The sequence below is a fragment of the Leopardus geoffroyi genome, chromosome D2, assembly GCF_018350155.1.
Source record: "Leopardus geoffroyi isolate Oge1 chromosome D2, O.geoffroyi_Oge1_pat1.0, whole genome shotgun sequence".
Classification (NCBI taxonomy): Eukaryota; Metazoa; Chordata; class Mammalia; order Carnivora; family Felidae; genus Leopardus; species Leopardus geoffroyi.
The window spans coordinates 88,149,677-88,175,999 of NC_059334.1; the positions used below are offsets into that span (position 1 = coordinate 88,149,677).

At 62.0% G+C, this 26,323-nt stretch overlaps 1 protein-coding gene and 2 long non-coding RNA genes across 3 annotated transcripts; all 3 read left to right on the forward strand.

Annotated features, from left to right (window-relative positions):
- The first annotated feature begins 774 nt into the window (after positions 1 to 774).
- LOC123577270 lies at positions 775 to 1,762 on the forward strand. Its single transcript, XR_006701795.1, has 2 exons — positions 775 to 1,079; positions 1,476 to 1,762. It is a non-coding gene; the product is annotated as an uncharacterized LOC123577270 (long non-coding RNA).
- Positions 1,763 to 10,426: 8,664 nt separating this feature from the next.
- LOC123577271 lies at positions 10,427 to 23,522 on the forward strand. Its single transcript, XR_006701796.1, has 3 exons — positions 10,427 to 10,437; positions 17,459 to 17,473; positions 22,712 to 23,522. It is a non-coding gene; the product is annotated as an uncharacterized LOC123577271 (long non-coding RNA).
- LOC123577261 lies at positions 15,786 to 21,502 on the forward strand. The gene is made up of 2 exons (XM_045439346.1): positions 15,786 to 15,967; positions 19,921 to 21,502. Exon 2 carries the CDS (start codon positions 19,975 to 19,977, stop codon positions 21,202 to 21,204), a length of 1,230 nt encoding a protein of 409 aa, XP_045295302.1. The 5' UTR covers positions 15,786 to 15,967; positions 19,921 to 19,974; the 3' UTR covers positions 21,205 to 21,502.
- Positions 23,523 to 26,323: the final 2,801 nt, after the last annotated feature.

Genomic DNA, 26,323 nt, shown 5'->3' on the forward strand with positions numbered 1-26,323 from the left:
CCGGAAAGGCAGGAGGCCTTCGGGGATGGGCTGTGGGGCTGTCAGGACAGCGGGGCGCCTGGAGGAGAGGGCCGAGGCTGGGGCCTGGGGGGGGGGGGCGCCCTGGGCCCATCTTGCCTCCATGTGGTCTGTGAGTGCGCTCTGCGGACTTGGGAAGCCCGTGGAAATGCGGACGAAGCAACAGAGGAAGTGACAGCCTGGAGCGTGCCCCCCACTTCCCTCCCCTTCCCTCCTCCCTCCTCCTTCCCCCCTCCCTTCTCCTTCCTCCTTCCCCCCTCCCTTCTCCTTCCTCCTTCCCCCCTCCCTTCTCCTTCCTCCTCCCTCCTCCCCCCCCTCCCCCACAGCGCAGCAGAGGAAGTGACAGCTTGGAGGGTATCCCCCCACTTCCCTCCCCTCCCTCCTCCTTCCCCCCTCCCTCCTCCCTCCCCCTCCCTTCTCCTCCCCCCTCTCCCCCCCCCCCCCCCCCCAGCGGAAGACGAGGGAAGGCACTGGGCAAAGCCACGGGTTCAAGGCCTCACCGCTTTCCTGGTGCTGCAGGAAGAATGGGCGTGGGGCCCTTCCCCTGCTGCCGAACCCACCAAACCCACCGCTCACCCATGGGGGTGGGGAAGGGGAGTGGCGTTCGAGGTGGGGCCGCCCTGGCCCATCCTAGGCAGGCTTTTGGGGCTCCCCCAGCCGGCTCACTGTTGGAGGGGCCTCTGTGAGCCCACCGGACCGCACGGCCGCTGTTGGGGCACCAGCTCAGTAGCAGGGGTGAGGAGGGGGTGACATCCCAGACCCCACCCGGGGAGAGAAAGCGGGGTCCCCCTGGGCCTGGCCCCCACCCCTCGGGAGTTAGAGGGTCTTGTGGGGCTGGGGCCACGTGCTCCTCTTCCCCGAAGCCTTCGCCCCGCCCCCCCACCCCCCTCCACCGCGGGGCCTGCGGGAGCCCGGAGCCCGGAGCACCTTGACGAGTGAAGGTCGGATCTAAGTTTCTGTCTGTGGCGCCGGCCTGGGGCCTCGTCTGGGCTGAGCAGGATTCTCCCAGGCGTGCGCACACAATGCGGAAGGAGTGTTCAAAGGACCTGAATAAACAGGCGGTACATTTCGGGGACAATGGGCAGCCGCGTCTCCAGGCGGGGAGGGACCTCTGGAATCCGCGGTCCCGTGCTCCGAGCCCGGGGACTGCGGCGCTTTGTGCGCCGGGTTAATGAGCTGGAAAATACAATTGCGCTTCCCTGGCTGTGAAAATCGCTTTGGGGGCAACCGAGTCACTTAGCTGCCGGGGGAACCGGGAATTGATTTCCTTTGTCCTGAGGACCCAGCGCGTCCTTGCGGAGGCCACGGGCTGGGGGGCTGGGCCTCCTCCCAGGAAGACCCCAAGCAGGACAGGCTTCAGAGAGACTGAGCAGGGCCAGGAATCCCCAGGGAAGGACGAGGTTTTAAAAACAAACAAAACAGCAGACACCTATTCTCCTACCTCTCTCATCTTCCAGAGCCTCACCTCTTTTGGACCAGAGGAACGTCCCCTTCCCCTTGTGGAGCCGGCTGTGAAGAGGCCACTGTCCCTGGAGGATGGCACTGGAGCCCTGGACCAGGCTCCTGTGTATGGACACTGGGAAGCTGGGCAGGCAGCCCCTGCCCAGGGAAGTCTGCTGGGCCAGCGCTACCCAAGAGGCCCCAGGACTCTGACGGTCACTTGAGACCTTGCTCCTTGCTTGGCCAAACACCACATTCACTGCGTAATAAATGGCCCAGGCCCACAGGGCATGTTGTTTTGGGCCGACTGTGGAAAGTTTCTTAATCATTTCCCAGATATGGGGTCATGAACGCTTAATTTCTGAGCCACACAGACAGTGCCCGACACCTTCTGTAATAATTCTCTCCCGTCTTTCAGGCTCACCCAGTGTGTGGCTTTAGATGGTGATGAAGCTTTTGCAGGCTTGATTCTGTGGATGGTGGGGGTCTTGCTGGTTGATGGGCTGTGGAGACAAGCCCTGGGGATGGCGGGCTACGCTCAGGGCCAGTCCACGGAGCCTCCCTGCTCTCTGCTGCAGGTGAGTCTGACGCCAGCAGCACTCCACCGAGGGGCCACTAGGCAGTGGCGTCGGGGGTCCTGCCGGCCTGGAATTCAGGGCTGAAACCCTGATTCCCAAACTTCATTCCTGTGGTTGCCAGCAGCCCAGAGAAGCTGGAAGTGGTTTGAGGAAGGCCTGTAAATCCCAGGGGATGGGGTCTCAGGGCAGCTAGGGTTGTCAAGGGGCACTGGCCTCAGACGGACAGCCATGGAGTAAGAAACACGGCCAGAGTGCAATCCTTGAAAACCCCTCAGCTATGGGAAGAGGGGAAGAAATCCCACGGCTTCAAGGGCGGACGTTTTTCCTCGCTGAATTCTCCTCATTGAAGTACGTTAATTTTCAAAACAAACGCAGCCTCAGTTTTGGTAATTTTCCAGGCGCGGAGTTTCTGTTCTAGACAGAGGCCGTCCACGGAGTCCTGCACACAGGCCTGTCCTCCCTGTAGCCACGACGGCCAAGCTGCTCACATCTCTGAGCCCGCTGGGCGGAAGCTTCTGGGGCTTGTAATCCGGCCTGATCCTGCCGGCCTCAGATCCCTGCAGGCCCAGAGGAAGGCCACACACAGCAGTCCCAGCTGAGGCTGGCCCTGGTGACAGGCCAGAAGAGCGGTCCCTTACCTGAGCCCTGAGCCCTTCAGGACAAGTTGACAGGTGGATGGGCTGGGTGGGTCCAAACCAGATGAGAGATATTAGGGTTCTTAGGGGGTATTCTGGAATTCTGGTTCCTACAGAGCACCGCTCCTGCCTCAGGAAGTACATGAAAAGGCGTGGTGTCTCCAAGCTGACCGCTTCCGTTCATAAAAATGGCAAGTGGGAACAGTACCCCGGTATGAGAGTCGAACAGACCAGCCCCAGAAAGAGGTGGCCTCCTTGGCCCTCCCTCAGTGCCCCAGCCCATGCCTGGTCAAGGGGAAGGAGAGCCTTGGGCCACTTGGGCCCAGTCTGTCCTCCACAGGGGCTTCTGGGCAAGCCTCAACCTCTCCAGGGACAGAGTAAATGAGGGGCATTGAGAGACCAGTCACCCTGGTGCACTCCCCACGTTCAGGGAAGACCTTAGGGCAGGGAACACATCTCCCAACAGCCCTCAAGTCACTGTGGCAAATAGAGGGGCATCGGGTGTGTGGTTAGGAAAACGCAGTGTGAGATCTGAGCAGAGACTCTAATGCAAGGGGTGTTTTGGGGACAGAGGCAAGGCCAATGAGGGTGGCGCTGTGGGAGGGGGCCAGAAAGGGGAATAGGATCTTGGGCTCATGAAAACTGATGTTAGGAGCATGGGTTTTGTTGTAAATAAAGGGGGGAAGGGGTGTGTAGGGTCAGGCAGGAAGTTCAGGTGGCCACACCAGTAAGGTAGTTCTCTATTTGTGCCTCATAGGTTATGCCAGTGCTGGTGGCGTGGCCTGGGGGACTGATGAGACCTTAGCAGGACCCCCACCCCTCACCCTCAGGCAGGGAGGGGGACAGGGGGGCTGCATTTGGGAGTTCTACAGAGAGATGTAGGGGCCTTGGGTGTTTTCTTCTTGATCAAAGACACCAGGGAATGAGCTGTGTGCATCTATGGACGATTCACGGCCCAAGAATTGTGAAGTTTGAAAACAATCGAAAATGGAGGGTAATTGACAATCTAGTATCTAATTTAATCTTGGTCTAAAAGACCATTTAAGGCTGACGTTTCTGGCAGTGGGTCTGACTGCCTACTTTCTTCTGCAGTCCTGGAGGCGGGGAGGCGGCTGGGCACGTGTGGACCCTGGGCCTGGGCTGCTGCTGTCTGGCCCCTGCTCGGGTGGGCAGTCTCGGGTGGGGAAGGAAAACCAGGATCTCTGCTTCAGGGATGCTGTGGCCACAAGGGCTCCCTTGCCTCAAGTTCCCCTCCACGTTCCAGAAGAGGCAGCTCTGGCTTCCCCAACCAGGATGGCGATGACCGGAGCCTCACACACCCCCAGCACTGGCCCCAGGCAGGCACTGAGCCCTGGGGATGTTCGGGCTGCAGTGCTGGGCCTCCTTCACCACCTCCCAGGGGAGGATGGGAGCCCACCATCCGCTTCCCTGCAGGAGCGTCCTGCAGTGCGGGACCAGAGAGCGCCCAGAGATGACTGGGTTGTGGCCGGGCAGCAGGGCCCAGCTCCCCCTGGACGCATGCACCGGCCACACTTGAGCGCTCTGGCCGCCCCGCTGGGACTGTTGGCCTCCAGGCCCGTGCCCCGAGGCCCCTTTGTCATGCACATGAGGGCGCTGAGGCTGAGAAAGGGTCCCCTTCAAACACCGAGTCCCCGATGAAGAGCACTTTTCTTTCCCAGTCTGCGGGCTTGGCACATGCCTGCTGTTTCCAAGTGGCCTCTCATTGAAGGGGCCAGCTCCCCCATTCTTTGTCCCTCTAGGTGCCCGGCTGACAGCCCCTGGCAGCTGCTGCGCTTTCAAAGGCTCTATAGAGCGTCTCTGCAGGTGAGCCCTCCTGCCAGGGGGCTCCCCGTCAAAGGCTCTTTGAGACGTCACCGGGGAGCGGGCTCTGAGCGTGTAGCTGCTCACAGCGCCGGCACAAAGGCCGCGCCACTCAACGGGCGACCCCGTCGCCGCCCCGCCCGCGCGCGCTTCCGTGGGGAGGGGGCGGCCAGTCCCGGGCCTCGCGGTCCTTCCCCAGCTCTCCCGCGGCCCCGGGCTTCCCTGGCCTCCCGCCGGCCCGGGGTAATTGCTCCCGTGAAGCCCCCGGCCGGCCTGCCGGCGTCGCGGTGCCCTGAGCGCTCCCACCCAGCGCAGGGGGCTGCCGTCTGGCCGCCGGGTTCCAGCTCCTTTTCAACTTTATTAAACCGGGCCCCGCGCCGGGAGGGGGCGGGGGAGGGGGGGAGGGGGTGTGGAGGGGAGGGAGCCGCTCGGGCCCGCGAGAGGCGGCCGAGCAGGGGAGGGGCCTGCGCCTCCGGGAAGCTCCGCCCCGCCCCGCCCCGCGCCCCTCCCGCCCACGAGTGGGGGCAGGGTCCCTGCCTCTGCCCGGTCGCTCGCGGCCAGCAGTCCTCGGGCCCCATGGCTACCAGGTGACACTCTGTAGGATTCACCAAGCAGCCCCGTAGCCCCAGGCTGCACGCCCCCCCCCCAGCCCCAGGCTGCACCCCCCATCCCCCTAACCCCAGGCCTACCCCCAGCCCCAGGCCACACAAGGGGTTTTCTTGCCCTGGGGTTTGGGTTGGGGGTTAGTCTCCAGGGGCTCTGGGAGGTCAGGCAACACTCTCAGGGACTGAGTCATGTGGTAAAGAGCTCAGGGGACACCTTCTGACAGGACTTGAGTGAGTCCTCAGACAGATTTTTGGAAACCCAATGGTCACTTGTCACCAGCGTATCCACCCAGGACTGGGCAAGCAGGCAGCCCTGGGTGGGGCCCAGTCTCTCGGACTTCCAGCTCCTTGGAATTTCCTGGGCCTGCCAACAGTGGCTGCTCCAGAAGCTTCTGCACAAGTGCTGCCCAGCCCCCCCAGCCCAGGAGACAGACGCCTCTTGCTAGCTCAAAGAATGTAGTTTCCCTCAGGCCAGTCCTGAATCCCTGCCCACCCTGTCCTCTGCGTGGGATGCGCCCCTGCCCACTCTCCCGCGCTGCTCTCCTCCCTACAGCCTCTCCACCCTGAGCCATGTCTCCCCACAGGCCACTTCCCCCCACCACTCATGTTGGACTCAGGCTCCAGTGACCTCCTAGGCAGACATCAGATCCTGGCCTTGCTCTATTACCAGACTGCTCAGAACAGCTAACTGTAGTCAGTGATGGTGGCCATCTTCCTGGTGAGAGCCAGCCACGCTCCCTTCATGGACCCAGGAAGGATGCCGGGGTCCGGGGTGGGCTTGTGTGCTGGGGTGCATGGCAGCTCTTCCCAGACCTTGGAGCCCACTGGCTTTTATGGAGGGGTCTGTGCCTGTTGGGCCAGCTTGGCTGGCCAGTGGAGCAGAAGCCCCTGGGTCCTGGAATCATTTGCCAGTGGCTGATTCTTGTTTGCTGTGTCAGCTGGGGGGGTGGGGGGGGCGGCGCGGGGGACGGCAGGGCAGGTGCCGAGGGAGGTGAGGCAGGAACAAGTCTGGTCTGTGCGTCCCAGCACGCTTCTCAGAGGCCGTAGCTGTGGGCACACCGCTCCCACTTGAACTTCCAAGGGAGGCTCCTGGAGCCCTTGTTCTGCATCAGGGTTACTGGATGGCTCTCTCGAATTTCCTGGGTTCGCTCCTGTTTGCCCAGGTCCCCAGGACTCGGGTCTGTGGGACAGATGGTGTCCATTAGGCTGACGCGGCCCAGGGGACCCCGCCGCCATAGCCTATCAGTAGCCCACACCCGACTGGCCTCCTGGGAACCAGCCCCTGATTGCTCCTTCTCCCCCTGAGCGGGGTGGGGGCAGGGCAGCTTTCGAGAGGCCCTGCAGGGTGGAGCCTGCTCGCGGGGCCTGGCGCCTGGGATGGCGTCCCGCTTGCAGCTTCCGGCTTCCGTTTCCCCTGGGCCTCGCTTGCTAGCTGCAGGCTGGGGTCTTCCTTTCGCTTCCTCTTTCCTTCAGCTGAGCGTCACAGAACGTGGGTTCCAGTCACTGGGAAGGCCTCCCGGGCAGTGGCTCTCCCCTCTCTCCACACACACCACGCACCTGCCGCTCGGGCGAGCCCGGGGACCTTGCAGGGCAGCGCCCTTGCCCCCACTTGCTGTTCGGGGCCTCTCTGCCTGGCCCGTTCCTCTGCCCAGGGTGGGGGCCCCAGTATGGGGTCCCCAGGAGGTGGTTCTCAGGTCTAGCACCGGCCTCCACCTCGAGTGGATCCAGGCCCTGGATCAGAAGGGGCCACTTGGCCGCAGGCGCCTCTAAATCTGGGCCCCTGGGGCACGCGGCCACCAGTGAACTTCAGGCCGACCCGACGAAGGCGTACCAAGTGCTGACCGTCACCCTTGCCTCCTGTAGGGCCTCCAAAGGGACTGTGGCTCTTGGGTTCCTGGCTCCCTGGTTCCCCCCCCTCCCCAGCTGTGGCAGCTCCCCGAGGGAGCAAGACCACCTGTGCCCCCCAGGCCAGGCCATCACCTGGAACCCAGGCTCACCTTAGCCCCCTCGGGCCCCCTTGTGTGCTCAGCCCTGCCCCATGTCACCTTCCCAGGGAGGTCTCCCCTGGTCACCAGTGGCCACATCCCCTGTCCTTCTCAGCCCTTAGGACCACTTGTAGGACGAGCCCTCTCTTTTCTCTGTCTCCCGACCAGAGAGGATGTTCCTGTGCTCACCAGATGCTCCTCGGCGTGGAGCCAGAAAGTGCTCAGCAACCACGGGTTGATGAATGAACGTTGAGGGTGGTGGGCGCTCAGACCATGCTGGGCCTGGGGCACCTGTCCTCTGCCCAGATCCCTGGGAGCCTGTGGGTGGCAGGAAGCCCAGCTCCGAGGATGCTCAGCCCCTGTACGCAGGGTAGGGCTGGAACGTGCGACACCCCGTCCCTGGGACACCCCCACCCCGGGGTCTGGTGGAGCCGTGACCAGGAGCTGCTCTGACCTGCCCTTCCTGCCCTGCTGTGGCCGCCACTGGACTCGTGGCTGGCCGACCAGCCGTCTCCATGGGTGTGGTGGGGGGAAGGTCCCCCTCTTTTGTCCCCTCTGGAGTCTGTTGTCCCCCTCGGGGGGCATGGCAGCTGCCTGGCCATTCCTGGTTCCTTCTCCCCCTGCTTCTGACCCTGACTGCTGTCGAACTCCAGCACCCAGAAGCACTTCCTTCCACGGAGACCCCTCCCCAGCACGGATCCCTCCCCAGCTCCAGCCAGGTGGCAATGTGAGGCCCACTTCGCCAGGCTCAGGTGCACGACCTCAGCTCCTGGGCTTCAGGGGAACAGCGTTCAGAGCACAGCACACTGACCTGACCTCAAAAGGTTGGGGGAGCCTCAGGGGCTCCTGGGGCCTCAGGCCGGGCCCTCCTCCCCACAATGGCCCCCTGAAGGGCCGGGCTGGGGACTCTACACTGTCCTGCCTAGGCCCTCGGGGGCTTGGAACCATCCTGTTTTAGGAGAACCAGACCCTGCCTGGAGGGGCCATAGGTGCAGGGACTCCTGATCGACAGGTCCTGCCTGAGGAGGGTGGTCTTCTCAAGTCTACCCACCTCCACTGGCCCCTCCATCACTACCTGGTGTCCTGTAGATGCAGCCTCTCCTGACCGTGTGGACAGCCCGTGACAGCAGCGTGTCTGCTCGAGCAAGAGACGATTGTATCGCATGTATACTTAAAACACATTTGGCAACAATTAATTAATATATTATTAATTATATGTAAATCGTGTCATAAAGCATGGCAGGTTGATGAAGCTAGATGCATGCAGCCTGGCATGGCTGACCTGTGGTGACCACCGGAGGCCCCGGGTCAGCCCTGTGTGTATGCCCATGCCTCTCCCTGTGTCTCCTGCTCCCGCCCCGGCACCAGGCACACTGTGGAAGCCCGCGTGTCAGGCAGGCCCCCCTGGTCTGGGCTGCTCAGGCCCCTTCCTCCCCAGGGCGGTGGGCACGCAGCTGAGGGCCTCGGTCTGCCGATGCTCAGAGATGATGCGGTATGAGCCCCACACGAGGCTCGGAGATGGGCTCACACGCCACCTCATGTGCCTTGGGGAGAGGGAACTTTGTCGAACGATTTCCTTTGAGGTGGGGCGAGGCCAGGCCGTCCTGCCTCGGACAACAGCCAGCGTCGCGTCACTGCAATCCCAGCTTGTCCGTAAGGATGTGGCCTCACCAGCACGCTGAGCCGACAGGTCCGTGCAGCCCCGGAGACAGGTGCTTCCCGGGAACCAGGTGGGCATCGGATGGCTCGGGCTCCAGGCAGGGGCAGGGGACACCCTCCAGTAGGGCATGGTGTCCTGGGCTGGGGGCTGGTCCCCCGCCTGCTGGAAAGTGACCCTGTGGGCCAGCCCCGCTCTGCTCTTGCTCTGAGGTCCTGAGCCGCTGTGCCTGAGGGCACCTGACCCCGGCTCCCCACCTGAGTGTCCGCCTGCCGGCCTGGCTGAGCAGAGCAACTGAGGGGTCCTGAAGGCCCCCGTCCCTGGACACGCAGACCCAGAAAGACACAGAAGGAGCATCTGGAACCAGCCTCAACAGCTGTCTGTCCTGGGCTCGGGGACAATCTGGGCAAGGAGACGTGGCCCCTGCTTGGCCTCTCCACCCCGCCTGAGTCTGGGGGCTGGCTCTAAGCCGGGCCTGTTTCCAGACCCTCTTCAGGGAACAAGCAAGGGAAGAAAGGAGCAGCCAGGTCTGCCCTGAACTAGCGAATTACCACCGGGACCATACAGCCACCTCGGGAACCCTACTGTGCCACCGGAGCGGGGAAACCCATTAACATGGACAGTTTCTCACTGTCCCCAGCAGCCGGCCACAACCACTGCACTGCGAGCTCTGGGGCAGGATCTCTGTCCTCTGTGTGAGCCATTGTTCTCCCTTTGGAAAGAAGTCAAAAGAAATGTTTTGCTGCTGCGGAGCAGATGTGAGCTTTTCCTCTGGGCTCAGACGTGAGCGTGAGGGGTGGTGAGGCGCCCTGGGGCCTGGCCTGTGCAGCAGAGCCCACTGTCAGGTCTGACTTGTGGTCTCCTGGCTCAGGAGGTCACTTCCTGCCACAGGGGACACTGCCTGCCGGGAAGGAGGCACCTGACCTTGGTCACTGGGGTAAGATGGAGACGCCCCAGGCTTTGACCTCCCGAGGGCATGTCAGAGAGAGGGAGGGGTGTCAGAGCAGACGCAGACACGATGCCTGGGTACCTTTCCTCCTGAGTTGGGGGATGGGAGCCCCAGAGCCCTGTGTGCCCAGCACCAGGCTGCAGCCCCAGAGTCTGACGACACGTCCCCACTTATGGGGATACTGAGCCCAGAGAGCATGGGGTTCTGCCAGCCAAGCCAGAGTGGGGACAGGACCCGGCTTCCCCACACGGTAGAGCCACCCCAACCTCTAGAGTGACATACATAGCGGGCGTCAGGACCCAGTCGGGGTCGGGGAGCAAGGCAGAGTGGCTAGTGGAGGCTGGGTCTGGGAGGGCGTGCCCTCGTGTCCGACTGGACCCACACCACGCGCTCCTTGGCACGGAGTTCAGCTTCGGAGGAGGCAGACGTGTTTCCCCTCTCGCTGGTGTGGGGGAGGGGCAGAAACACCACGGGCAGGTGTGCTGGCCTCACACGGGGCACTGACCCACCAGGCTCTTGGGGCGGCTGTCACACGCTTTCTGTGCAACAGGAGAAGCCTCGTGGGATCCCCGGATTCCCCTTCAGGGGCCACGCCCAGGCGAGGACTAGTGCCGTTTCCAGCTCTTTCTTTTTGGCTTTTCTAAGATCGAGTTTGGACTCAACCTAGACGCAGGCTAGCAGCGTTCCTATGGCATTCGAGCCTGGCAGTCTGGTCGGTACAAAACTGCCCAGGGGTGCATCTGGACTGCGTGGTGCCCACTGAAAAGGAAAGCCTAGAATGCTCACTGCCCTCTGACCTTCTGCCCGCCCCCCCCCCCCCACTCCCGCCGCCATGCCTGCCCTCCTTCTGGCCCTACCCTCAGACCCAGGGCTATATACATTCACATGGTATCTCAGTGGGGCAGGAGATGTCCTTGAACCCTTGCAGTGAGTCCTTGGAGAGGACTCCCCAAGAGGAAGGACCAGGGGCCAGTGCGGACAGGGACCCCTCAACCTCAGGCCTCCTCCTGTTGCCCACGGCCGTGACCTGGGTCTCGTGGCTGTGACCACATGGTGCCCCCACTGCCCCTGTGGCTGTGGCAGGCAAGGACGCCTGGGACCCTGAGTGACCCCAAGAACCTTGGCCAAGCTAGCCCAGACTGTGGGCTGCCTGTCCTCTACCAGCCACCGGGGATCCCAGCACCCAGGACCCCCCCCCCCCCTTGGCAGAAAGCTGGCACCTCGCCTGCCGGCTGCTGGACAGGAGATGTCTGATGGAGGGCAGAGTGGCGGCATCCTGCTAGGACTTGAAGTGAGAGAGGAAGTGAGAGCCGGGTCTGGCCATGCACAGCCGGAGCTTCTGGTGAGCCACTGTGGAAGGGGGCACACGCCCCAGGGCCTGCTGCGCATCCTCGGGGACCCCCTCCGGCCAGGCTCTGGGACGGCCACCTACCTGGGGCTCTCTGCATTCTGGGGCGCAGGTTAGCCTGGAGCAGGGCGCCCGCACAAGCTCTGATCCCGGTCCCCGCAGGCCCCTCTCCACCTGCCCCCAGCAGGCATGGGCTCCCCTGCCGCCCCCACATTAGAGGCCTTGGAAGGACTCCTTCTGGGGTGGGTGGGGCAGACCTGGAGTTGCACGCGGGAGCGGGCATAGTCCTGGTGTGGATGACCCATGGCTGGGCGGCCTGTCTTGTGCAGGGCCGACCGGAGCTCGGTTCTCTCTCCCTCCCTCCCCAAACATCGCTGCTGCTGGCCGGCCAGCTGTGCTGGGGTGGACACACGGCCACCACAGACGCTGTCTGGCCAGGTGGGGCCTGTGAGCCAGGAGGCACGTGCTGGGGGCTGCTGGGGAGGGTGCGATGCCGGTGGGGACCTAACTCACAGGCTAATCCGGAAGCAAAGAGGGGAAGGGTGCCCAGCAGAGGGGACGGAGGCTTGGCAGAGTGGGGACACAGAGATGGAACATTTGGCGTGGCCAGAGCCCTGGGGGCGATGGGGCAAAAGAGGAGCGGCTGCTGGAGTCAGCAGGGTCCCCCCCACACCAGGGGAGCCCGTTGCTGTCCAGACACTGTTCAAAGAGGCTCAGACAGCAGCAGCCTGCATAACAAGTTAGGGGAGGTGATGGGTGGCCAACCTCCGGGGACAATGGTCAAGGGGGATGGGAGGCACTGGGAGTAGTGTTGGCTCCCTCCCTGGTTTTCCAGGGTTTTCCAGGTCAAAGGGGGAGGGGGGGCAGAGGATCATCACAGTCCCAGCCCTGAGCTGGGGGGCGGGGGGTGGTCGTGCAGGGTTCTCTGTCTCCCTGTCTCTCTGCCCCTCCCCCGCCCACTCTCGCTCAAAAATCAGCATTAAAACAAATTAAGTGCCGATGTTTAGACTAATATTCACGCAGCTACACCAGCTCCTTTTCCATGAATGGCATTTGCTAAGTATGTTTTTCCCATCATTTCACTTGCAGCTTTTCATCTTCATGTTTCAGGTGGCTCTCTTGTAAACAGCTGGATTTTACTTGTTAGCCTGCTGAAGATCTCTTTTTGCCGATATGTTCTTATATGTAATATAATTACTGATAGACATCATTGTGTGATTGTTTTTGTGCAATTTATTGTTCCACTTTATCTTTGCTTCTTTTTTCTCCTTCTCTGATTTCCTTTAGATATTCTTTTGCAAAAGAAATTATCCCCCCCCCCCAGTAGTTTGGAAGTCGAACACACTGTTTCTATTGTCTATTTTTGTTTGGGATATACTATGTTTTTTGAAAAGACAGGTCCACTTTTTTCATCAATTCTGAGAAGTTATGAGCTGCTACCTTTTCAGATATTGCCATTTCCCTATTTTCTACCTGAAACTCCAATTAAAATTATGTGTGACCTCGTTCTATCTCTTGGTCTCCTAACCCCCGCTTTATATCTCTTATCTCTGTCTGTATTGAGTTCTGGATCATTTCTTCAGCTATTTCTTCCACATCCCAACCTGTTTTCTTCAGCCGTGTTTAATGCTATTTAACTGAGTATTTAATTTTCAACAATATACGTTCTTTCTTTCTAAAAGTTCTATTTTATTCTTTTCAAATTTCTCTATTTGTTTTTAATGCATTTTGATGTTATTTTGTATTTTCAATTCTTTTATTTCTGAAAAAAAAATTTTTTAATGCTTATTTATTTTGAGAGAGAGAGAGAGAACACTAGAGGGGAGGGGCAGAGAGAGGGAGAGAGAAAATCCCATGCTGACAGCACGGACCCTTTAAAATAAAATTTTAAACACACACTTTATTTTTAATATCTTTAATTCCATTTTCTTTTTTTTTCTTTTTTTAATCTGTTACTCTTAGAAAATCTCATTTTTATTTTTTATTTTTTAAAAACGTTTATTCATTTTTGAGACACAGAGAGACACACAGAGTGTGAGCAGGGGAGGGGCAGAGAGAGGTAGACACAGAATTCAAAGCAGGCTCCAGGCTCTGGGGTTCGAACCCACGAACTGTGAGATCATGACCCGAACCGAAGTCGGACGCTTAACTCACCGAGTCGCCCAGGCGACCCAGAAAATCTCATTAAAAAAATTTGTTTTTTATTTGAGAGAGAGAGAGAGAAAGCGTAACCAGCATAACCGCTGGTTCGGACCACGTAACCCTTCCACGCTTCACCCAGAGCATCGGCAGCAACTTCTGTGGCCACAGGCTCCTCATAAAAGGTATGGAGTCTGAGTTCCCCATTTCTGGCAGCCGGTAGTCGGGAAAGTTCATCCTGGAGCAGCCCACCGCCTCCCAGATGCCACCAATCCCATTTTCCGAGCATGGTTTCTCTAATTCCATTTTCGGAGCATGGTTGAGTTTGTTGCTTGGCGGCATCTTGCTGGCGGAGACTGTCTCCTCTCCTGTCCCGTAACCGTGGCATTCGTGTCATGTGGCTTCAGCCGTGGGAGTCCTGTGCAGTCTGGTTTGAGAGCTATGTTCTTCTAGAAGAGACTTCACTACTGCTGTGGGGACCCCAGAACCACTCACTTGCTGAGCCACACAGCAAATGAAAACCCAACCCTCTGCGTAGCTCTGTGTGTGACTAAACTCCCAGCTGGGGGTGACAGGCTGTAGGGCACCCACAGGGTTGTCTTGCTGCGGGGGATTCTCTGTCCAGTCCGGGCCCTCTCGCGACACCAGCCTTTGGGGGCCCAGCCTCCTGCGGCGGCCCCCCTGCCGGCTCTACCCTGGCCTGGCTTGGCGTCCCGTCTTCTGACCTTGCAGGGCCACTAGCAGCCGCTCTTGGCCCCTGCGGTGGCAAACGCACGTGGGCCGCTGCAGCCAGGCCGCCGTGCTCCCCTCGGGGTCTCCCTGGACACTTGTGTGCTCCTGTGCAGCCAGGGAGGTTCCAGACTTTCTAGGTGCCTTTTTGTGGAGGGCCGCACTGAGGAAGGAGGGCCCTGCCTGCCAGAACGTCCAAGAGCTTCAGAGAAGCTAGAAATCCTGATCAGTCAGCCAACTTCCTGCTTTTAAAGTGTGGGCAACACGTTTAATAAAACAACAACAAAACTCCCAGGCACTCTGGGTCACACGAAGCCCCCTGCAGCCTTGCGTGGCCAGAGACCTGTCTCTGACCTCAGAGAGGCAGTGTCTGCGCTTTCTGGCTGAGCCATCTGACATTCCGGGGGTTGAAGGGTCTGTCCGAAGGCCACGTGGACAGTAAGTGGCAGAGCTTGGGTCACATGGAGCCTTAAAAGTTTGGTTCTTCCTTGATCGATCCAGCCCCCCCCTCAGACGCTCGACAGCCTCGGGCTGGGAAATGATGGGATCACCAAGTGACGGGGCCAGGGCCCGCAGGACCACCCCGGTGAGACGGAGCCCCGCCTCTGTGTCCCAGCCCTGCACACTCTGGTCTCCAGTGTTGGGAGCACAGACTTGCTTTCCAGACCGTCCCCGCTAACATGAGGGTGGGGGGCCCTAGGATGCCAGGATGCGGTCATGTGCAGACTCATCTCTCCCACCAGACTGGGCTCAGGGGTGCACAAGGGCTGACGGCTGGCCCTTGGAGGCACTAAGGACTCGGGAGTCAGGTCTGGCTGCAAGGACAGGCTGGGGGTCGGTGCTAAGCTGGAGGCCCTGAGTGTGCCTGCCCGAGTCGGCCTGGGGAGCTGTGGTGACACCACCACCTGGACTCTGGCCAGCAGCCTAACGACCACCTTCTGAGCCCCACACCTGCCTTCTTGCCACCTTCCTCCAGCACAGGGTTCTCTCCTCCCTCTGCTCTCCTCTCCAGCCACCAGCACAGGCCCAGGATGGCCGGGGCGTCCCTACCTGTGGGAGGGACGACCTGCCTATGGCTGCTCCTAGAGGCAGCTGTCCACGGCCCTCTTCCCCACCCCCCCCCCGCCCCCCTCTTCTGCTCTCATTCCTTCCCCCCACTTCTAGGGCTACCAGTCTTCTAAACAGAGCTTGGATAATCAGTAAACTGGAACCAGGCGCAGAGAGGGAGGAGGGAGGAGGGTGGTACTTTGCTGCGGGTTAAGCAATGAGGATACAGACAAGTGAGGAGCGGGGACGGGCCCAGAGAGCCTCACAGCTCACTGGGAACCTCCCAGAATGCCGAGGGCAGGGCACAGAGTCAGGAAATCAGAGCCCAGGCAGGAGCGGGAAGCAGAGCTTCCGGCAGAGTCAGAGCTAAGGTCCGGGGGAGGCAGAGGGGGTGGGGTCTGAACTGAGTGGGGTGCAGGGAAGGGGGTCACTCCCCTGCCCGAGTTGTCGAGAGCTTTGTTACGAGGGAAATGTTGCCTGAGACACTGACCAGGCCCCAAGGACCACTGCCCACGGCCCAGAGGGTCCTTGACTGGTGATGGGGAGGGAGGCATGGGGGCCCCCCCTGCCCTGCCCACCCACTAGGGTCTGCATTGAATAGCCTCGACCCTTGACTAGTGACCAGGCTGACAGGAGCCCTGGAAGGGGCGGGACGGTCACCTCCCTTGGAGAGGTTCTCACCCGCTGGAACCTGCACCGACCCTGTGGCCCCAGCCCACTCACCTCCCCGATTCCCTTGCGTGTCCAGACCGCCCTTTTTGGTGCTGGACACCGATGACTTGCCCGGAGTGGGGGTGGAGGGGGCGGGCCGAGGGTGGAAGGCGGGGCGGGACTGGGATTCCCTCCCCCCCAGGAGCAGGGCCCTGCCCAGCTTGGTCCGTGGCAGGAGCTGACCTCTCAGACCAGCCCAGCCCAGCCCCAAACTGGAACTCCGGGGTGGGGGCAGAGGTCCCGTGGTCACGATGCCCTGAGACCCCAGGGATCCGCGGGAACCCCCCGCCCATGGCGCTGAACCGGTAAGGGGTAAGGAGCAGAGGGTCGTCTGATAGGGAAGCAGGGTTCACAAGGAAGGTGGGGGGATGGGAGGAGGCCAGCCTTTGAGCCCCATATCCCCCACTTCCCCGATCCCTCCAGGCTTGGGTTCGGAGCCCCGCGTCCGAGCTGGGCCTGGGCTCAGCGGGGCCCCCTCAGGAGAGGCCGCTGTGTGAGTGTGCGGTGTGTTAAATACTCGCGGTGACCCTCTTTCTTGCCCTGGCCGCCTCACGGAAATGAGCTCTGGGACCGGGACCGCCCGCGGAAACGCGGCAGTAATGTGGGGTGGGGGTCCATGACCGTGCGGGGCGGAAGGTGGTGGTCCGCAAGCGCTACAGCCTGGACCCAGCCAGGAATGCAGCCGAGAGGAGAGGGCTCCGGTTAGCACACCCACCTGCCCGAGGGCCCCCTCCCGCACAGCCCTTCCAGGAGGACCAACCTCAGCCTTTGGCTTTGCCCTGAGTGCCCGGGAGTCAGGCCCCAGCGGCCCCGACTCCTGGGCGCGGGAGCCCGGAGCAAAGAGCAGCGGTGTCTCCCGCCTCCCAGGGGCCCAAAGAGCTTTCCCTGGATCTACTTCCTGCCCTTGTGTTCCCAGCCTGGCCAGCTTCCCTCACTCCGGGCTTCCCTCCCCCTTCTTCCCTCCCCCTCCCCCCCTCCTTCCCTCCTCCCCTGGTGCTTGCAAGGGGAAACTACCCCTGGCCCCCATTGGCCCCTGCTGCTCACAGGCAGGGAGGCCAGAGGCTTCTTTTCATTGGGTAGCAGACACCCCAGGCCACCCTGGCTTTTGAAGACTGGGTGTTGGTGAGGGGTGAGTGTCCCTCCGACTGGGGGGAGGGGGGGCAGGATGTGCAGGGGGAGGGGAGCCCCTCAAAGGATTTGTTGTTGGGAAAATCTCTGTCCTCCGAAGGCGGGATCACTGGATGTGCCTGCCCCTCAAAGTTCTGTTACTTCAGGCACGATCTCATCAGCTGGGCCTGTGGCTGGTTTTTCTGGGGGATTCTGTCCTCGGAAGGCAGACCCCTCCTCCGTGCCTCTTGGAGTGGTTACCAGCTTGTGCTCCGAATCTGTGGTGACGCATCGCAGGCCCCTGGTCCATGTGGGGTGTGCCAGCCTCACCGGCATCATCAGCACCAGGCAGCTTCATCAATTCTGGGTGTTGCTGCTTTTCCAGGAACAAAATAGTCCGCGAGGGACTGCCTTCACCAGGGGGGAGTTCAAATGGCTATTTTCTTAAGAGATCACATGCACGTGATGGCTCAGATTGGAGAGGAGCCTTTGGAGACACACCTTTGGCCCAGGTGGGAGGAGGTCTTGGAGGGGGACGGGGCCCCCAGGGACCCAGATGGCTTCTCCCTTGGGTTGCTGAGTAGAACCGGTGAAGGGGCCGGTGCGAGGTGTGGGTGGGTTTTGGGAAACCACCGGGAGGGCCGCAGCTGGCTCCCAGGCTGACCCTGAGAGGGCAGGAACAGGGGGAGTCACCTGAGCCCCGCGTGGCTGTCTGGGGAGGGTCGCCCAGCAGCTGGGGTCTCCCCTTCCTTCAAGGATGCACTCCCACGGCCCACCCTGGCCAGACCTGCTCGGGGAACCTTACCGGGAGGCACCGGTCACCCGGCCCTCCCCGTCACTCCTTCCAGCTGCAGGGCCTGGCCGGGCGGCCGGCAAGCCCCGCGGCCCCGGCAGAGGGGCCTTGTAAGTGCCCAGCATCACCATCAGACAGACTTCAAGAGCTTCCTGACCATCTTGCCCCTATTTCCAGACCTTGAGGCCCAGCTGGGTTTCTCAGAAGGGGCAGTGCTCTGCCTCTTCTCCCTGTCCACCCCTCACCCCCATTCTGCACAGGGGGCCTTCCTCAATCTGCTTCCTTTTTTCGGTTTCTCGCTCCTTGTGCTGTAGCAGAGATGCCCCTAGAAAGCATTGGCTGCAAACTTCCTTCTATGTGGGGACGGCACTGGGGCAGGGTCCCCAGCTGCCTCCCAGGCCTCCCCCGGACTGCAGCGAAGAGTGGGCAGCATGGGTGGCCGGTGCTGGCTGGCTGGGACCCTCGATGCCCAGAACAGTGTCTGAGTCATAGCATTTAACGACGAGGTAAATCAAGCGTGTCTGCCGGGGAAGCGGGGAGCGGGTGCAGGCACGTCCCGGACACGTGCACACCCTCACCCACTTTGCAGGCTGCCCGTGGGAGAGGCGGGGCAGCCAGCCCTCCATGGAGGCGGAGCCCTGTGAGACCAGGCCTTCAGATGTGTCCCCCAGAGCCTCGCCCGCCTGACGTTCAGCTGTGCCACCCGGAAGCGGGGGATGGTGCCCATGCAGGAGGGCTTGCTGGCCAGGAAGGGGGGGCACCGTGGCCCCTCACAGAGGCCCCAGCTGTGCTGTGCCGGCCACGCTACGGGAGGAGCCCCTTGTCAACACTGTGCGGGCGCCTTCTTCCCGACCAGCGGGTAGAGCAAATAGGGGTGGGGGCACCGTGGAAGCAGGGAGTGGGCGGCGGGGCTCCTCCCACCTGCATTTCCCAGAGCTGCTCCCTGGTCCTCCTCCGGGCTCTCCTGCCCCTGCTCACCGAGAGGGGACGGGTCTCAGCTGGGAACTTCCTGGCAGAGTGGCAGCACAGCCACTGACCAGCTGCCACGTGGGGTGTGCAGGGCTCCAGTGGGCGAGGCCCCTTGGCACGTGAAAGGGTCTCAGCAGCGAGTGCTCCGTGGGCCTCCTTGGACACTAGCAGACAGACCTCTGGTGGGCGCAGTTCAAGCTCTGTTCACTGAGTTGGAGCATTGGGATCTGGATGTGAGGGTCTCAGGCAGCATGGAGAAAGTTCTAGTGCTTCCTGGAAAGTGTGTCTGCCCTTCCTAGAGCAATAGAGCAAACGTTATAGAGGCGGACCCATCTTAGTCTGCTTGGGCTCCAGAACACAACACGACCGGGGCGCCTGGGTGGCTCAGGCGGTTGAGCGTCCGACTTCGGCTCAGGTCATGATCTCACGGTTCGTGACTTCGAGCCCCGCGTCGGGCTCTGTGCTGACAGCTCAGAGCCTGGAGGCTGCTTCGGATTCTGTGTCTCCTTCTCTCTCTGCCCCTCCACTGCTCATGCTCTGTGTCTCTGTCTCAAAAATGAACGTTAAAAAAAATCAGGAACACAACACGACAGTCTGGGGGCTTCAACAATAGACAGTCACTTCTCACAGTCTGCAGGCTGGCATTCTGGGATCTGGGCGCTGGTGTGATGGCCACCTCCTGGCTTGCAGGGGGCGCCTTCTCACAGCATCCTCACTGGTGGCAGGGGCGGGGTGCTGTCTGAGGGTCTCTTTATAAGGGCACTAACCCCATTCATGGGGCTCTACCCTTATGCCCTGATCATCTCCCTGTTCCTGTACCTGGGGGTTAGGGCTCCGACAAATTCTGGGGACATAAACATTCAGTCTATAGCAATCCCTCGGGACCAGTAAGCAGGTGAGCCACAACTGAAGAGAAAGAAGGGGCTGGAAGACGCGGTCACTCTGGGCCCCGACCCTTTCAAAGCCAATGTCTAGTGGACATCAAGGAAGATGCCCCAGATGAGAACAGCAAGGCTGATTCCTTACGGCGCACCATACCGGGGGATCCCACGACACTTGGGTGTGGCAGAGACCCAGAGGCAGGCAGGGGAGCGGGAGACTCCACAGTGGAAGGGGGCTCAGGCACCCTGCTGGGGGCTGGGGGCGGGGAGCTAGAGCGGCGGTATCCTTGTGACTGGGAAAGGGAACGTGCTGGCTTTCTCCGAAGGGCCCTGCCTTGGAAGGGGGGCGGGCGGTAAGCAGGAAAGCTGGTGGTTTGGGCCAGTTGTGACCGGGGTTGTCTGTGGCTCTCCGAGCTGTGTGCTGCGGGTTCTCGACCTCGGTTCCGTCTCTGTAGATAGTCCGCTGTTGTCCATCCCGCATCAGCCCGTGCGTCTTGATCTTTTGCAGCCTGAGGGTGGCTTTCTTCTCCGGAGACCAGAGGCGGATTCCCAGGTGGTGCCCATGGAGTCTGGCGCCGGGGAGGGAGGCGTGGCCCTGGCCATCCCGCCACTGAGGCCCAGCGAGAAGTTCCACCTGTTCGTGAGCTACAGCAGCGTGGACGCCGCCTGGACCCACGGGCTCATCAGCCGCCTGGAGGCGGACCTCGCGGGGCTGAAGGTCTGCCTGCACGAGCGGGACTTCACCCCGGGGAGGAACGTGCTGGAAAACATGGCGGAGTGCATCCAGCAGAGCCAGAAGGTGCTGCTGGTGCTGAGCCAGGACTTCGTGCAGAGCCGGTGGTGCCTCCTGGAGGCCGACCTGTCGCTCTTCGGCTCCTGCCTGGAGAGGAAGCCGGTCATCCCGGTCCTGCTGAGGCCCTGCCAGGTCCCGCTGCACCTCAGCCACCTGACGTACCTGGAGGCGGCAGACGGCCGCTTCCACCGCAAAGTGGTGCAGCTCCTGCTCATGCCCAACCACCGCCTGGCCCGCTCCCTGCCCGCCTGGCGCCCCGCCGCCTCCCTGTACAGCGGGAAGAGCCTCCTGACCCTGAACTGCGTCAACAGGGACAGTCTGCCCTCGTGGAAGGTGGGCACCTTCAGCACCCTGGGCGTCCCCGACCCCCTGAAGGAGGTGCTGGAGGACCCCGAGGTGTACAGGCGAGCCGTGGGCCTCCTCAACGGGGTGCGGTCCCCCGGGTCCTGCCTCCGCTACCTGGGCTGCAGGGTCACGCTGGCCGTCTTCCTGTTTCTCGTGGCCTTGGCCCTGCTCTCCCTGCCCCTGATCTTGGGCCTCCTGGAAAACCCCCCAGCTCAGCGTTTCTTCCTCATCTCTGCCAACATATTTTTCTGCCCCCTCTTCTTCGTGCTGGGAGTGAACACCCTGTGCTGGTTCAGGAGGTTCTCTAAGAAGACGATGCAGGAACTGGTGCTCAGGGTGGGGGAGGCCAACCTCCTGCTGGCGCCCCACTCGCTGCTGATGGGCTGCGACACCATGAACAAGCTGCACTTCGTGTACGTGCTGCTGGGCGACTGCAGGCGGGTCTTCCTGGAGGCCGCGGAGGGCGAGGCCCTGTTCCGGGAGGCCCTGCTGCGCTTCTCCTGCAGCTACGCCTGCTGCGTGGCGCACGCGTACTTCCCCGCCTGCGACGAGGCGCACAGAGCCCGCGGCCACCTCGAGCTGGGCCTGTGCTTCTGCCAGTTCGTGTCCTTGCAGCTGCAGACGCGCCAGGGGCGTGAGGTTAACCCCGTGTGACGCCAGCGCCCTCCGTCGGACGTCTGGCCGCCCCTCGGCTGGCCCTGCGGACCAGGCCTCAATGAGGTGCGTAGGGGACCCTCCCCTGTGGCCAAGACCTTCGCCCGCAGGCCCCACACCAGCCCGAGGACCCCGCAGCCTGCTCTGAAGGCAGATAGGGGCTGGGGAGGGCGGCAGGCTGGCCTGCCTCTCTCTGGACGGCTCGTTGGCGTCCAGGGGCCGGGACAGAACCCGCTGGCTCGTTGTGGCCCCGCCCTGAGCAGCCCTTCCAGGCACCTGCCCCTCAGACTGGAGCATGGAGGGAGGAGGCCAGGCCAGCCTACGGGACTGGGGGCCGCCCGCCCTTCACCGCCAGGGCGACACACACACACATAGACACACACACACATACACACCCCGCCTCCCCGCCCCCCCCCCCCCACTGTCTACCCCGAGGGCCTGTGGGGCCGCCGCCGCCATCCTCGCTGGAAGCCAGGAGGCCTCCGTTCCTCCTCAGCGTGGACACCCATCAGACCTGGGGCCGCAGCGCCACCTGCTGGTGCCGTGTCCTCCATCCGGAGATCAGCGCCTGGCGCAGACGATCTTCCTCCCGAGAATGAGAGGCCTCTGCAGACAAGAACCTGAAAAATGTGAACTGGTTCTGGATACGGGGACACAACAGCCAGTGTCCTGGCCAAGCTGCACATCCGCCCTGTGACCACCTTGTGTCAGCCCTGTGTCCGTCCGCCCTGTACCTGCCCCGTGCCCACCCCAGCAGGGAGACCTTTGCACCTCACGCCCGCGCCTCTGTGAGCCCCAGTCAGGGTCTGCAGACCCTCGGCCCCAGCAGCACACCAGGGCAGGACTTCAGACAAGAGGAGTGGCCCCGGGGCACTGCCTCAGCTCCTCTGTCTGTAAGGGAGCAGCTGGCAGGTGATCTGACGGATTTGAAGCTGGCGCTGGGTGTTCCCGGCAGCCCTGGGGAGCCCTCCGCCCGCGGCCAGGCGCTGCTCCGGTTTGCAGCCTCACATCCATCTTGTGTGACCAGTGGCCCTCGGGGCCTGATGCCACCCCTGGTCTCTCCCATGAGCGCAGGCCCCAGACCACAGCCACCAGACGACAAGCAAACGAAGTCCCGGCTCTGACTCCCTAGCAGCCCTTACAGCCAACAGCGTGCCTGCCTCCCCAGACCTCCTCTTACGCACCCCTTAGAGCAGACCCCCACCCTGCACCATGGATCTTACCAAAACCCCGCTCTGTTGGTTTGAACGAACCAATGTGGTCCTAGCTCAGGAACCCAAAGCACTCCACCCAGAGACCCTGGCGGAGGCCGGAGTCTCAGATCCTGTCTACACCCTGCCTTGACGTGGTCTCTCCAGGCGCGCGTGCACCTCCTCCGGGACTTGGGAGCGACCGACTTCTCTATTTCCACTTGCCTTGTGCGGGAACAGCAGGTCTTGTGACCTGTTGAGGTACAGCTCACCACCCAGCAGCGTGCACACACTGAACACGTGTTAACTGGACACAGAGGCTGGACGGCACGGGGAGGGTCCCCCTTGAGAGGAGCAGAAGAGGGAGGGGCTCTGGTCACGGGGACAGTGTAAGCAAAGGCACAAGGCAGGACCCCAGGTCACAGGAGAAACTACCAAGTAGGGGATGGTCCTGTGAACCCCAGGGCTCGCTGGGTGGCTTTGGGCGCTGGAGCTTTCTTGGGGGCAGTGCTTGGCATCAGGATCCGTTCCAAGGGGTCCCAGCACCTTGATGGACCTTGAGAGGCCTTCAGTCTCGGCCATGTCCGAAGCAGGGGGCGTAGTCTGGGCCCCAGGCTGAGAAAGAGCCTCCCAGGAGCAGCCCCACAGACGCAGCATAGGGTGAGGACACGACAGGCCCATCCATACCCACCCTGCCGCTCTGGCCACAGGTGGCCCCCACGAACACTGACGGGCCTGCTCTAGGCCACAGCAGCTGCACCCGCTGTGGCTGCGGATCCGCTCGATGCCTAGAACCAGCAGGGGCACGAATGCTTCCTGGAGGTAGGTGACCAGCCAGGCCTTTCGGGACCTGGACTCCTGGCGGCAGCACAGAAACCCTGGGGGCCAGCGGCTGGGGGCCTGTGGGCTGAGGCCTAGCCGTGTGCACGGGTGCCCACATGTACACACAGCCCCTCCACTCCTCGGGCAAACCATGTGCTGACAGTGTACTCCTACCCCCACGGTGCTGTGCGGCCCAGAGACAGCAGAAGGACAAAGAGAGATGCCTGTCTCTTCAAAAGGCCATGATATTTCAAGTCATGAAACACCACATTTGTGAGCACAATAAAGAGAAAAGGTTTAAATTAACCATGTTTAAGGCTTATTTATTTTGAGGGAGACAGACAGAGAGTGGGGAAAGGCTAGAGAGAGAGGGGTAGAGAGAACATGAGCAGGGGAGAGGCAGAGAGAGGGAGAGAGAGAATCCCAAGCAGGCTCCACGCCGTCAGCGCAGAGCCCGACTCGGGGCTTGATCCCATGGACTGTGAGACTGTGGCCTGAGCCGAAATCTCCAGTCAGAGGCTCAACCAACTGAGCCCCCGGGAGCCCTTACGGGAACCATTCTGCAGGATCGCTGATCTTTTCCTCGAGCTGTGGGAAACCCAAGTCCCTTTCAGATCCTGCCGGCTCGGTATTCCGAGCCTCTGCTGGGGTCCGGCGGTGTCAGGCCGGCAGGGGGGTACCATACAGCCGGGGGAACGGCACCCCCAGTGCCCGCTGCGGAGCAGGGTCTGGAGCTGGCTGTCCCCCGCCATGCCCGCCAGCATCTATCCCCAGGACTGCACCATCCAGGCCTGCGGCTCCAGAGTGCCAGCACCCCAGCTGACCTCCCAGCAGCCTGGACACAGGGCTGTCCCAAGTCACGCTGCCTGCCCTGACCCCTGTCCTGACCCACGCCAGCAGTCGGTGGTCAGGGGGTTGGATGAGGCCCTGTCCTCGGGCTGCCGGAGTTCCCACCCCCAGGCACACCTTTGCGCCCAGAAGCAGTGGTCTCCACGTGGAGAGAGGAGAGGCCACTGCGTGTCCCACCTCCAGTGTCCACCCCAGGGCAGCCCCTCAGCCGGCCCTGCAGAGCACACGCATGTACCCCCGGGCAGGTGAGGGAGGAGACACGGAACTTTCCTGGGACCTCCATCTCCTGAGATGCCTCGCGAAGCGTTGGTGATCTGTCCTGGCTCGTTCTTAGCGGGTGACCTCAGGTGCGCTGGGGCCTGGGGACCCCAGGGAGGGGCCGAGGTTCTATCCAGTCCTGGGAGCACCTCACTAAGGCGCTGGTCTCGCCGTACCCCAGCTGCTGTCCACAGCCAGTCCTCCGTCGTGGTGTGTCACCCGCCGGCGCCCACCCCACGGGGCCTCTGCATGGACCCCTTCCAGGGTCCCCACATCATAGGGCGCTTAGGGAGGAAAAGCACATGTTCTGACTCCACCATGAGGTCCCACTGCGGGTCCCATGTTGGGGTCCCACCGCGAGGCCACGCAGGAGCCTGCAGTTCCAAGAGGATCCAGGCTGCGGCAGACTGCAGCGTGGCGTCAGTCCCGTGAGCTGGGCTGCCCTCCGGTACCGTCTGCCCCGCGCACACTCCCCTTTCTTCTCCACAGCAACCGGCAGGTGCCTGGCTGCGGGAGGTGCTCTGCGCCCTGGGACCGTGAGTGGGCACGCCGGGGTGTCCCGGCTCCTGGGAGGGTAGCACTGGTGAAGTGGCCTCCCACCCGCGGGATCCTGTCCCGAGGCCCGACCTTGGCCGGGGGGAGTGGGGGGAGGTTGCCTGATGGGCCAAGGCATTTAACCCTGAAACACCCTTGAGGAAAGAGCCGAGAGGAAGTGAGAGAAGCAAGTGGGGAGAGGGTAGTCACACAGACAGGTGCTGGGGGTGGGGCATAACGCACGGCACACCGATGGGGGCCGGTGGGTGTCTGCGCGCGTGCGCCTGCGTGTACGCATTGTGTGTGCGTGCCCGCATGTGCGTCTGCGTGAGCACGCGTGCATATGTGTGCGCATTGCGTGTACGCGCGTGCGTCTGCGTGAGCGTGTGTGCGTCTGCGCGCGCGCATTGTGTGTGAGCGCGCGCGCCTGTGTGTGTGTGTGTGTCTGTGTGTCTGCGTGCGCACGTGCATGTGCGCATGTGTGTGCGCGCACGCGTCTGCGTGTGTGTGCGCATTGCGTGTACGTGCGTACATCTGCGTGGGCGCGTGTGCATGTGTGTGCGCCTGCGTGTACGTGCGTGCGCGTGCGTCTGCGTGAGCGCGTGTGCGTGCGTGTGCGCATTGCGTGTACGTGCGTGCGTGTGCGTCTGCGTGAGTGCGCGTGCGTGTGCGCATTGCGTGTGCATGCATGTGCGTGGCATGTGCATATGCCGTGTGTTTGCCTGGTGTTTGTCGTGGTGGAAACCACGGCCCACCGAACGGAAACAGAATTCGTGCCCTGCTAATGTGTCCTTCTTGCCGAATGTGCAGCCGAAGGAAGCAGAGCTGACTGCGTCTGACAACCTAGGTCTGCCCGGCCCCGGACTTCGGGTCATGCACGCAGTCTGTCCAGCGCAAGGACGGCCCCAAAGGCCACGGCGCCCGGGGTGCATCTCTGCCCGGTTGGGCCCCTGAGGGTCCAGGGTTTCTTGCTGCGTTGAGCTCAGATCTCCTCACGTTCTCCCCGAGTCCCGCCAGCCTGTGGGAGCCCGTGATCTTGGGACACGTTCTATGTTTCTGTAAGAATTGTTTTAACGTTTGGACATTTTATCTGACACTATCAACAAAGCCTCTTTGAGTTTCTTCACGAAGGACCTTCCGGGCTGTGGGTTCGAGCCTCCCCAATACTGGCGCCACACGCCGTGGACAAGACCCACGGGTGAACAAAGTGCAGAGGGTGTCCGCATTGGCTCCCCGAGGGCAGAGCCTAGGACGGGACGGTGAGCAGGTGGCGAACCTGGCAGAGGGTTCTGGGGGGTATGTCCTGGGCACCCCTGAAGGCCAGGCCCACCTGAAGTGAGCCAGCCTGCGGTCCCACTCCAGGGCGGCCAGCTTGGGAAAGGGTTTTTGCAAGAGGTTTCTGTAAAATCTGGGTAAGAACAAAGTTGAAAGGACACCCAGAGGATGCGTGGGAGCCTGAGACAGGA